This window comes from Parasteatoda tepidariorum, chromosome 7 (genome assembly GCF_982258835.1).
Source record: "Parasteatoda tepidariorum strain Cologne lab strain chromosome 7, Ptep-v5.0, whole genome shotgun sequence".
Lineage (NCBI taxonomy): Eukaryota > Metazoa > Arthropoda > Arachnida > Araneae > Theridiidae > Parasteatoda > Parasteatoda tepidariorum.
In genome coordinates, this window is record NC_141761.1 from 79,088,330 (window position 1) to 79,101,697 (window position 13,368).

Sequence of the window (13,368 nt, forward strand, 5' to 3'; positions counted from 1 at the left end):
CGTTGGATTAACTAATATTATTATTACCCTCAATTTCGCTTTAATATTATTATCCTCAAAAGAAAAAGAAAATAAGAAATACTGTTTCATTACGTCATTTTTATAATTCATAAAAAAGCGTAGTTTTCGTTTCAATAAAATTATTAAACTATACTTATATAATAAGAAATTAACTGATGCTTAAGCATATTTTCAAATTATGTGAAATAAGTGTTTAATGTTAGACATAATGAATGAAAGAGCTGTAAGTTCCACATTTAAATTTATAGACAAATTCCAGCTTAATTGCAATTTTTTTTAAAATATAATTTCTTCGTTATTTTTCAATAATTGAAATAAATCTATTTCATTGAATTCAATTTCTTCAGTTATTTTGTTTAAAATCAAGATTTCAGTTATGGTTGCAGATTAAGCCTAAACTTAATACTTACTTCATTTATAATTTGTACTTCATTTATAATTAAGCTTAACGCCTGTACGGCTACGTGGCAAAAATTATCACCAAACGTTCTACAAGTGTCGCTAAAATCATACACATAAGCGATAAATTTCTCGCCTTGAATTATGCTTGGAATTTTCAAGGGGAATATAGTAAGTAACAAAATATAGTTTTTTTTTTTTACATCGAATTCCATGCATTTTAAAAAAATTTTACTAATTTTAATGTTAAGCACGTGGTTTGAAATTTAAATATAGTGGTATTCAAATCTAATAACTAAAAGTGTTTGGTACAAAAAATTTTAAATTTAAATGTTGAAATTTCAAATTTACATGTTGTGCCATGCTTTGCATTCATGTACTGATAGTCTAATTGTTCATCAATAAAATATTTTCTTTTGCTTTTTTAGAATTGACTCTAATTGAAAATTTTATAATTTTTATAAAATTGACTGTTTATATAATGTTTTGTTAGCTCATACTTTCTCTGCTTTCCTCATTCATTTGATCATTTATTGCCCATTTATTGCTCATTTATTTGCTTATTTATTGGTTTCATCTTTTTAATCTCTATGTTGAATCGATTTACTAATGTTACTTTAGCTTATGCTTATTTTTTCATTTAATTTTAATAAATACTAATCTTTAATCATAGTGAGATAATGAACTTAATTTAGTTTTAGGGTATATAATGGGTGATAATCAATAATTTTAAATGTGTACCATAATACTCGTATGAATTATGTAATTGTGAAATTCGATTTTTTTTTTCCAAGTTTGTCTACCATATTAAGTTTTGGTTTGAATGAGTACCTAGATGGTCCTATTGGACCACTGAATTTTAATTGATGGTGTGAACCCTATTTGCAATACAGAATAGAATACTTCTTGCTTATAGTAATTTTCTGAAATTAGTTCTTATAATGAAAGTATCAAAACAAACTAAAACCATAAGCGTGAGTCCAATACATCGAAACTGGACTCAGTGTATTGAAAATTTGTTATTTTATCAGTACTTTATTCAATCAATATTTCAGTAATTAATATAGATATTTTAGTAACCAATATTAATGTTTTAGTAATTAATTTAGTAATCGATAATCTAGTAATTTGTAACTCTTAGATATTTCATTTAGACAAAAGCACAATCTATGAATAGCTGAAAAAAACCTTCTCGTTTGTGATTTTTTCAGTACTTTATTCAATCTCTATTTTAGTAATTAATATCGATATTTTAGTAACCATTATCAACGCTTTAGAGATTAATTCAGTAATCGATAATTTAGTTCTTAGTAACTCTATCCATTTACGCTGAAACACAATCTATGGATAGCTGGAAAAAAACTTCTCGTTTTTGTGATCTTTTCTTTATTCAATCTATATTTAAATAATTAATATCGCTATTTTAGTAAATAATAATGATATTTTAGTTGTTAATTTAACATTCTACAATTCAGCAGTTAGTAACTCTTAATTACGTCATTTACACAAAAGCACAATCTATGAATAGCTGAAAAAAACTTCTCATTTTTGTGATCTTTTCTTTATTCAATCTATATTTTAATAATTAATATCGATATTTTAGTAAATAATATTGATATTTTAGTTATTAATTTAACATTCTACAATCCAGCTGTTAGTAACTCTTAATTATGTCATTTACACAAAAGCACAATCTATGAATAATTTCTCGTGATTTAAAATTTTATGTAATTATTATACTCTCATAAGCTGCAAAACAAACTAAAATGATAATTGTGAGCTCAATATTTCGAGACCAGACCATATTCATTAAAAAGTTCTTTGATGCGTAAAATGTAATAACGCGTAATTGTTTTAAAGAATTCCGTGTTTAACGAGAGAATAACAATTATTAGAGTCAACAAGTTATTCACAATTGCTTGACGGGTAAACACTAGAATAAACATTTCGTTTTAAATCGCTTCTGCAGTTATAATTTATTAAATTTCCGAGTAACAGTTTACCGAAAAATGAGCTAAATGTTCTCAAATATTAAAACATAGATAATTTTCTATATAATTCTATATCTTTCGTGAAGTTAATTGATTTAACTTTCATGTTTCGTTCAAACATTTTGATAAAATAAAATAAAAATATTTATTTACATTTGGAATGCTAATTCTTTAAAGAAATTGTATTAAGAAACGGATAATAGTTTTTTTTTTCATAGACAATTTTCTTTATCTCAATTTTACAAAACAAGATATTATTTGCCAGTTAATAATACTTGAAAAAGTTTTCAATTTTTAAATTTACTTAGAGTTATGCAATTTGCTAAAGAACACGAAAGCTTCCAGAAACGTTTCATACATTATTATCTGCTGTAATACTGTTTTACTTTCTTTTATTTATTTATTTTTATGAAAATGACTAATTTTTTTTCCAACGCCCACTCGGAGATTGAAATTTGTCATTCGGGTATCAGAAGAGCAGATTTGTTAACCACTCTTTCAAGATCATCATATTAGGTGGACCAGCGTTGCTCTCACAATAAGGGCAGATAGTACTGAGAAAAAAATGAGAAAACAACCATGCCTTGTCCGGAATTCGAACCTGGTATCTTCCTGTGATGAGGTTAGCCCTTTGACCACTATACAGACAGTCGACACAATATAACAATTAAATAAGTTGTTAAGAAAGTTTGCAAATGTCAATTTTTCCCCTAAGGCAACAAATTCACAACTTCAAAAGCAAATTATTACTTCACTCTGGTTGCAATAACATCTCGTACTTTCAATAAAAAGTATTCACAAAGTTTTTAAATGCTGACTCATTACCTTATTACAATTTGCGCTTTTGGTAATTCAATATTTTGACTAATACCTCAACTTATTTAACTTAAATGGCTAATTATTCTTATCTAGAGGAGTCATCTATTTAATTATTTTTAGAGGAGTCATCTTATTATAGTCATTAATAATAATAATAATCATTATTATTAGAGGAGTCATCTAAAGTTAACTATTTTTTAAGCCATTTTAAGTTTTCTGCAGCATAAGTATTACTTACAGAATGAAATAAAAATCATACGACACAAAAAATATCCTAATAATTCAGTACTTTAGTTACGTTAAAGTGTTGGAATCAATTAGTCTACAAATTATCTAGCTGATGTGCTGATTAACGAGAATGGTTCAAAAAATAGCCAAAAAGAATTTAATTTTTCAAATTATTAGATGCACGGAGAAAAATTTTTTACCATTTATTTGGTAGTTTCTCCGTTCATATGGTAACGGCTTCCCGGAAATTATGGCTCCTAAAATTATGGTTCTTATTACCACAGATTTCGTATAAAATGCGAAATTGAATATTAAATTTAACCGTATAAATGGTTTTTATGCCATGCTCTACGATATCATGTTACCATTACCAAATTTTACCATGCTTATCAAATTTTATCATTTATCTTAAAATTATATTTCATTATTCATTTTACCAAAATCATTACCAAAGCTCTTCGATAAAATTTACCTAGCTTTTTGGTGTTCCCACCGAGCTAAAGGCACTGTAAATTTCATCATATACTGCTAGTTTTGACCATCTTCTCAGTTACTAAAGTTTTTGCTAAAGCGTAAATATTAGTCATTCTACAGATTATGTAGCTAACGTGTAGTTTAACTAGGCTGATCCATTAAACTGCCAAAAAAAGTTCATTTTTCAAATTAATAGGTTATTTACGAACTACCTTCTAGAAATTCGTTAAAGTCAAAATAAGATCTTAGCTGGAACATCAGCTACGTTTCTGTACGCTTAAATAAGCATAATGTTACTTATTTATTTTTTGCTATCTAAAGAAACAAGTTTCTACAGTCAAATAATTAACACATTGATTGATAAAATCAATCATCAATCGCTTTAAAAAAACAAAATACAATGTATCAAACTGTTTACATATTATTCCAATAAAAGAAATAACATAATACCAGTTATTTATTTTTTTGGCATCGAAATAGAAGCAAATCAATGCAATCAAACAATTATCAAAATAGTTGATAAAATGAGGTAAACAAACTTTTCAACTTAACCGATATGGTAACCGTACATGTGCACATTACTGTGGTAGATGGCAAAAACTTTTCATTCCACAATTTAACGAATTATAGTTAAATTGATATTTCGTTGGGAAATGTGCAATAAGAAATGTACGGAGGTAAATTGCTGCAGATTCTTGATTCCGCACTTCAACTTATCATCCTACTTAATCTGCAAATTAGCTAAGCAATTTGCATGTTAACGGCTTCTGAGCTTTACTAGTAACATATATACAACTACCATATTCTAAAAATCTTTAATGAATTTATTTTAAAAAAAACATCTAGACCAAATATATATCCACAACCTATTTAAATATGATTCAAATGTGGTGATATATTTTTTGCTAAAAACATAACTTTCCCAATTAACAATGACGCAGTTAACAAATTAGTTAAAAGAATGAGACAAGCAAACTTTTGAACTTTTCCGTTACAGAAACCGTAAATGAACACATTACCTAGGTAAATTGAGAAAAAATCTTGATTCCGCACTTCAACATATCACCCTAATTAATCTGCAGATTAGCTAATGAATGTGCATATTAGCGGCTTTTGAGTTTTACCGACAACATCTCTACAATAGTCAAATTATTAAAGTCTTCTTTGCTGTTAAACACCTGTACCAAATGTATGCCCAACAGCCTGTTCAAAGGTGATACAAATGTGGTGATATATTTTTTGCTAAAAGCGTAACTTTCACAGCTAACAATGACTATAAATTATTCTAAATTTGATGCATCTTACAAAACGATTCTTTAATTCCCACGGAAGCAGACAGCCCACTGAGCCAGAAATGATGATAGGATAGAGGATAAGATCTTCTTCGCGTGCAACTGACTCTTCACCTTCCTCTTGTCGGAGGAAAGGGGGGGAGAAGAAAGGGAAAGGAGGGGCCAGATATAGGGGATAGGTCATCATAGAGCCAACGGACTGAAGAAAGTGAAGGGACAAAGAATAAAAAAGAAAAAAATCTTGTTTGGACGAGACCAACTAACCTGATTTCGCTCAGTCTGCATCTCATATAAAAGCCTCACCATCTCAATCCAGGGATATCTCATCTCTTGGCTCTCAGCAGTCATGGGAATTACAAAGGTAAGAGCTCCTCTTACAGATATTTAGTAACTGTTACATATATGAAGTAACGAGTATTGCATAACTGGGATTTTTTAATATAATCTTGAATAAGAAGTAGTTACTTGTATTTAAATAATTTTTCTTATTTAAAGTTTTATTTCCTTTAAAAAACAATGTATGGAAAAGAAAAATATGTTAAATCTGTTAATATTATATAAATTACATAGTTAAATTTCCTTCTGGAATATTAAATTATATTGTTATATATCCTAATATATAGTATTAAATATATTTAAAAAAAAGTTTTAGTTTACTTATTTTAAATTTAAAAAAATAACTTTTTATAATATTCTGCAAACTAAATTATAGTCAATTAACACTTATTTAGAAATTGAAGATTAATTATACTTAATTTAATGAAAATAACAATTTTAAACAGTATTTAAAGATAAAATGACAAAAGAAATTTTTTTCTGAATTATTTTACAAATTATAATAATTTATTACTTATTTATAAATTTAAAACTATTAAATTATCATTTTCAAAATTTTTTACAAAAATCTATAACGGTAAGTTTTTTTGTTTATTTGTTTTTTATACGTATAACTGCCTACTTTTATGCTAAGGTTTTACTTAAATTTATTGAAAAGAGAAATATGTTAAATTTTTAAATATTACTTAAGAATATGTGGTTTTACATAGTAAAATTTCCTTCTAGAGTACCTTATACTATTATTGTATACCTAATTACGTAGTATTAAATAAATTTTAAAAAAAAGTTCTTGTTCCGTTATTTTAAATAAAATAATATTTCTTTTAAAATAGTTCGTAAGCTTAATTATTGTCATTTAACACTTATTTAGAAGTTTAATGCTATTAAACTAAATATACAAGCTAAAAAAATTATAATTTACAAAAATTTCATAAAAATTTTAATAGTCTTTAACGATAAAATGCTAAAAGAAAAAAATTTCCTGATTTTGTTTACTTAAAATTAATAATTAAAATTTAGTTTTAAAATTAATCACATTAAAAATAAACTTCATGCTATGTAATTTTTATGTAAAACAATCAATTACTATTCCAGATTTAAGAGTAGTTTAAAATGAATACTTAGAATGTTAAGAGAAAAAGAATATTTTATGTAAGAACCATTTTTAATTAATTACGCAAATTTCAATATGCATATTTCTTTTAAATAATATTTGCTTTATGTTATTCTAATATATTATTCATTGCATTTATTATAATATCTCCTTTTACAATTAAATTGTGAGTGTTTCTTTTTGTTATAAATATTGCTGATGGTAAAAGAAGATGAATCATTAAGTTAAGATGCGTAACACACTGGAAAAATTCCGAATCAAGTCGCGATAACAAGTACAGGCAATCAGGGTGCCGGTACTTTTTACTGTATTGTGATCCGTATTATTTTACAGCGTAGTATAAAGTTACGATAAGAGTATAAGAATACATAATATTTTATTATTAGTACCCACAATAGTCATATACTCGAATGAAAGAAATTTAAATTTATCAAATACGTGTTTAATTTAGGCTTCCCTGAGCATCAAAAAGCAAATTAATTAATAAAAGCTTTTTTTATTGAAATAAAACAAATTCATCATTAATAAAGTTATAAAATCTTTAATTTTTGTAATTTTTTTAGATTGATTAAATTATATTTAATATTTAACTTGGAAGTAAAGATGCATGCATAATGCAATTGGTGATTTTATAAAACGAAATTTTTTTCAAATATACAAAATTTTCTAACAATTTTTTTTCTTCTTTTATTAAGAATTTTACTTTATTTCATTTAAAATGCTTCCTTACTATAATATAAATTTTAGAATATCAAATATAATTTCTATTTTATACAAAAATAGTGTTATACAGTGATTAAATTTTAAGTTTTTCGTTTGTCAAAATCTTATTGGCTTTCATGATTTCATTGAAAACTTCTTGAAAAACTAAATTCTTCATCAATTAATGTTAACATTTTAAAGTATGTCTTCCGTCTTCAAATTTTAAAATATGAAAATTGAATTGATATTTTCATTCTCTAGTCACAAAAATTATTATTCAAACAATTATTAGCTTTGAAAATTAAAAAAAAAGAATTTTTATTAGTGCCAATGAGACTTAAACATATTCTATTCATCCCGCATCATAATATCAATTTTTCTAAAAACTAAGAGAGAACTTTCAGATTGACTGATAGTGCAATGAAACTCAACAAATAAAATACATTTATGTATATGCAAAACAGAGACACTCAATTCTAAATCTTTTTAACGACGAAATATTCTAATAGCAAGGAAAATATATAAATTCTAACGAAACCATAACAAATCTTGTTATTGAAATGCTTTGAAAATAGCCTCATATTGTAATACGAAATGATTGCATTTCTTTTTGAACTTTATTAATCGTATTGTATTAGTATAGAGATCAGAAATCGATGTTTAAAATATTTTGGATCATAAATTTAAATTTTTTTTATACGTGTACTTAGGACTAGAGTTGTATTATGAAGCTAAGAATTATGATCCTATTTTTATTTTTTTAATGAACCTGCAAAGAAAATAACTCTATTATTTGACAGGTGGAAATTCTCAAAATGAATATGTAAAATTTGTGATGTAGGATATATTCATTATTATATACCAATTTTCGCTCAAACACAATATGCAATAAGTTGATATGGAAAACTAGCAATCGGAATAAAACAGAAATCAAGCAATATTGTTTAAAATTGTGCGAAAATCAGAATAAAATGAGTGTTTGAAGCTTTGTTTAATAATAAAAATCGTATAACGTTTTGTAAGGACCACTCCTAATATACATTTTTAGAAATCTTGTTAAAAATTGAAAACAGTATACACATTAACGATCTCAACTTTAACGTCAAATTCAAAACTTTAGCAAATTATGAATTACTAATGAAAAAGAAGGAAAGGAAAACATAAAAACTAGTTTGATTGCCTGTGGAAACTTGGATTCGCCTCTTATAATCACATTTCAACTCCTTTATGTTTTCTCAGTAAATCAAACAAATGTTTGTATTCTCAGCCCTTCCTCCTTCAGTAGTGGTTTGTTAGATTTCAATAGGGTTTTCTTGCTTTAAATATAAATGGGCTATTATTAATATGTATTTTTTATTTCTTTTTTTGGTAAGATTTTAAAAAATTTTACAATAAGGATGGTCTTTACGAAACACCCTTTATATGCATATAAACTATGTATTCGCTAATTTATATAGTAACTTCTTGTAAGGCTGATTGGTGGAACAGATAAATAAGGCCTTTAACTCAAAGGGGAATTAGATGAAATCGCTGACTCTAAGTAACACTTGATAAGTGAATTAAAGTCAAAAGTTTTAGGTAAAGATCATAACTATTACAGTCAAACTATCTTCTATAATAATTAATTATGCCAAATTATAAAATATAATTAAATAATTAATAATTAAATTATGCCAAATAGTTGCCAACTAGTATTTACATTGATGTTAAATTGTCAGGAATACGTATATGGCCGAAGTAATGGTTTTCTAAACCATTAGGTTTAAGCCATTAGCGTAGTAGTTTGTAATATCTACGTCATTTGTTCAAATCGGACTCTATCTAACAGAAAATGACACAAATTCAAACAATTTGATTCTTTCTCTTTAGTTATTTTAATAATGTTTTTTTTTTATTTACAGAAATGGGCCGCATGGGCCACTCTAAGTTGCTTGGTTTTCTCTGTCTCTGAAGGATATTTTAATGGTGGTGGCGGCGGTTATGGCGGTGGAGGAAAAGGTGGAGGCGGCGGAGGAGGATACGGTGGAGGTGGCGGAGGAGGATACGGTGGAGGTGGCGGAGGAGGCCACGGTGGAGGTGGCGGAGGAGGATACGGTGGAGGTAGCGGAGGAGGATACGGTGGTGGTGGAGGAGGTGGAAAAGGTGACACCATCTTCATTGCTGTTCCTATTCAAAGTGGAGGCGGACATGGAGGAGGAGGTGGCGGATACGGCGGTGGAGGATCTGGTGGCGGTGGATATGGCGGTGGAGGATCTGGTGGCGGCGGCTATGGAGGAGGTGGAAAAGGAGGCCTTGGTGGCCTAGGAGGAGGCTATGGCGGTGGAGGAGGAGGTTATGGTGGAGGTGGAAAAGGAGGTTTCGGTGGCTTAGGAGGAGGTTATGGAGGCGGAGGTGGAGGTGGAAAAGGAGGATTCGGAGGTCTAGGAGGAGGTTACGGAGGAAGCAGTGGAGGAGGATACGGTGGAGGTGGATCTGGAGGTTATGGGGGCGGTGGATCCGGTGGAGGCGGATACGGTAAGCATAACATTTTAAAGTTTATATTTAACTTTAAGTTAGAAATATATAACTGTAAACTTATTTATAATATTTTTTAAAAAAATATTTAAAAATAAATATTAATGAAATTTTTAATATAATTTGTTTTACAATATACTTTTATTTCATTAAATTACTAAAACATAGTTTAATAAATGTAACCTTTCTTCATTGAAATGTTCCTTTTTTTCATACTAAACATTAATTTTTCATCAGAGCAGCGATGAAAACGAATTTTCCATTTTTGTTTGAAAAACTTTATAAGATTTATTTTATATTTTTTATTTATACTTATTTATATTTAATTATTTATTTCCTTTATTTATTAAAATTTGATAATTTATTTTTAATATAAACATGTAAGCATGTTCACTTCTAATTTACAGTCTCAAACTCACACTTGCCATTTTTTTTCTTTCTTTTTTTTCGTTTTTGAACTATTTTATTCTGCTAACAATTTCACTCATTTCGATATACATTGCTTAAATCTAAAAACCTGTTTTACTTTATTTAATGACGTAAAGCATCGGAGAGAGTATCAAATAATTATTAAAAGATATTGCAACTATTTTAGCTGATTTAATTAAGTTCATATATCACTTCCGGTTTTTGGCATGATTGCGTAATTCTGATTAATTACTATTTATTAAATTTTATATCAATTTAGTACTGACTAATCGATTTCTTAATCATTGCCTTTATTTATGCCGAACAAACAACGGGTAGTAGTAGTGACAATTGTCAAACTACATTGCAAATTAAGCAAGTTGCTCTGTTATGCATATTGTGTCGATATATGAGTATAATTTGAACCGCTAGTTCAGGTGACACTTTATAAGATTGCAACAATCTTCAACAACTAGGGTTCAGCATCAAGTGAGTCAGTTTTTTTTTCTTTTTCTCTTTTAATTGATAAAGTAGAGATTTTAATTACCATTTTTCTGACTATGCATTTGCACATTTTTTTATCGAGAACTTTAAAAATTAAAGACGACGTTAAATCTACTAAAATCTTTTGAGGTTTACTATTTGATAAAAAAATAAAATGTAACTATTTTGGCAACTATGCTGAATACCTTTCAATTTACATAGTGTGTAGTACGTAGTAGTTGTCAAGTACGTAGTTGGATATTTCCTTGTTATGGTAAATTTTATCTTTAATGACAATGTGATTTTTTTAAAATTTAGGTGGTGGAGGCGGAGGTGGAAAAGGAGGCAGTGGTGGAGGAGTAGCAATTGTTGGAATCAGCCTAACTAATCTTGGCGGTGGTGGTGGTCATGGTGGTGGCGGCGGAGGTGGATACGGCGGAGGATCTGGACTCGGAGGTGGATACGGTGGTGGATCTGGAGGCGGCTATGGTGGTGGAAAAGGATTAGGTGGAGGTTCCGGTGGAGGATATGGTGGCGGAAGCGGAGGTTACGGCGGTGGTGGCAAAGGAGGCTTCGGAGGAGGCGGAGGAGGATATGGTGGTGGCGGTGGAAAAGGTGGCTTTGGAGGAGGAGGATATGGTGGCAGCGGTGGAAAAGGTGGTTTTGGAGGCGGAGGCGGTGGTTACGGCGGCGGCGGATTCGGTGGCGGTGGATACGGCGGTGGAAAAGGAGGCGGCGGTGGCGGAGGATACTAAAAGAGAAGTAAGTTAAATCTTCCTTAAATAAGTTACGAATCCACCTTTCAGTTTTTAAAAGTACTCTTCTCTTAAATTCTACTTTATTAGATTTCCTTATTTTATACCTGTGTTTTTATTACTAAACACATAGAAACCTCTTAAATAAGTTTATTCATTCCAATTATAGAAGGAAAGCTTAGTCCATTTTATTAACTATGCCTTTAAAAATGTCGTAAATAAAACTGTGCAGCATTTTTGTAACAATAGAAATTTAAGGAAAAGGAGATAACTTTAATAAATAAGAACAAAATACTATTCAGATTTTAAAAAAGTAAGTGAAGTACTTTGAAAAAAAGTTTTCTTTCTTTATTTATTTATTTTATTCATTTATTTATTTATTTCAATTAATAGTTGCAGATTTTGATTGCTTTGAAAGCTTAAGTACGAAGTATTTACTAGTTGTATATGCATTTTACTGTAGCAAATATCTAAATCTAATTTATAGTTTTTGTTTGCTTCAAAATGCTTGAGTGCAAAGTACTTTTTGTTGTACAGATCTTTTCGTTTAACAAATGTCGAAGCCTAATTAATAGTTGCAGTTTCCATTTGTTCCAAACCACTAAGCTTAAAATGTTATCTAGCGATCTGAGTATTATGCTTAAGTAATGCGCGTTTAAATCTAATTTTTTAAATTGATAGTTGCAGATTTTGTTTGCTCAAAAAACTGAAGTACAGTGTATTTTCTAGCTGACTAAACATTATACTTTAACAAATGTTTACATCTAACTAATAGTTATAGTTTTTGATTGCTTCAAAATTCTGAGTGTAAAGAATTATTTTATGCAGGTTTTTTTTATTTAAAAAAGTTGAAACCTAATTAATAGTTGCAGGCTCTGTTTGATCCGAACCACTAAGCATAAAATATTTTTCTAGCTATCTCAGTATTTTACTTTTCCATACCTAATAAGTAAATCACTAAATCTAATAAATCAGAGCATTTTTTCTTTGCTTCGAAAGTTAACGCATATAGCATTTTTTAGCAGTTTAAATAGTTTACTTTAACAAATATCTGAATCTAAGCGATAGTTGCAGTTTCTGTTAGCAACAAAAGCTAAGCGTAAAGAATTTTTTTGGTCGTATACGTATTAGTTGTTTAACAGAAAATGTTTAAATTTAATTATTACTTGCAGTTTTTCTGTGCTCCCAAAGCTTAAGCATAAAACATTTCTTTATAGTATAGGTATCATATTTAAGCAATAAACGTCTGAATATAACAAATAGTTGCAGTTTTTGTTAGTATGCAGTTACAAATGTCTAAATCTTTTTTATTGTTTTGTTTCAGATCGAAGAAAAGTGATAAAAACTCCTGTTTTCAACTTCTTCCATTAGATTGAAGAAAAAAAATCTGTGATGTTACCAGAACTTGCCACACCCGAGAAAGATGGACAGGGAAAAATAAGATTTTTTTTTACCCTTTTGCATCCACATGGATCTCCCAATCGAGCAACTTTTGGATAAAAGTTAACTAAGTGTACCATAATTGTGTAATTTATATGTATAGACATTTCATCTGTCGAAGTGAGTGCGGCAATAAACATGTGATTTTGTACAGTTTAAAGAAATTTGTCTTCTTTCATTTGATTACAGATTTTTTTATAAAAAATATCGCAATCAAAAAATCTCAATTTTAAGACATTTTGAAATGGTTTGTTCATTCTATAAATTAAAGAAGCTGTAATATATAATATATTACAAAATTCTTAAACTATTGAAACCAGTAAAATAAATTTTTAAAAAAAATTGTTCCTTTTCATATATACTGAGAAAAAAAATGGTCAAAACTTTCAGAA

At 28.4% G+C, this 13,368-nt stretch overlaps 1 protein-coding gene across 1 annotated transcript; it reads left to right on the forward strand.

Annotated features, from left to right (window-relative positions):
- The first annotated feature begins 5,426 nt into the window (after positions 1-5,426).
- LOC107446681 (uncharacterized) lies at positions 5,427-13,140 on the forward strand. Its single transcript, XM_016061392.4, has 4 exons — positions 5,427-5,585; positions 9,278-9,890; positions 11,100-11,543; positions 12,861-13,140. Exons 1-3 carry the CDS (start codon positions 5,571-5,573, stop codon positions 11,534-11,536), a joined length of 1,065 nt encoding a protein of 354 aa, XP_015916878.3. The 5' UTR covers positions 5,427-5,570; the 3' UTR covers positions 11,537-11,543; positions 12,861-13,140.
- The last annotated feature ends 228 nt before the right edge of the window (positions 13,141-13,368 follow it).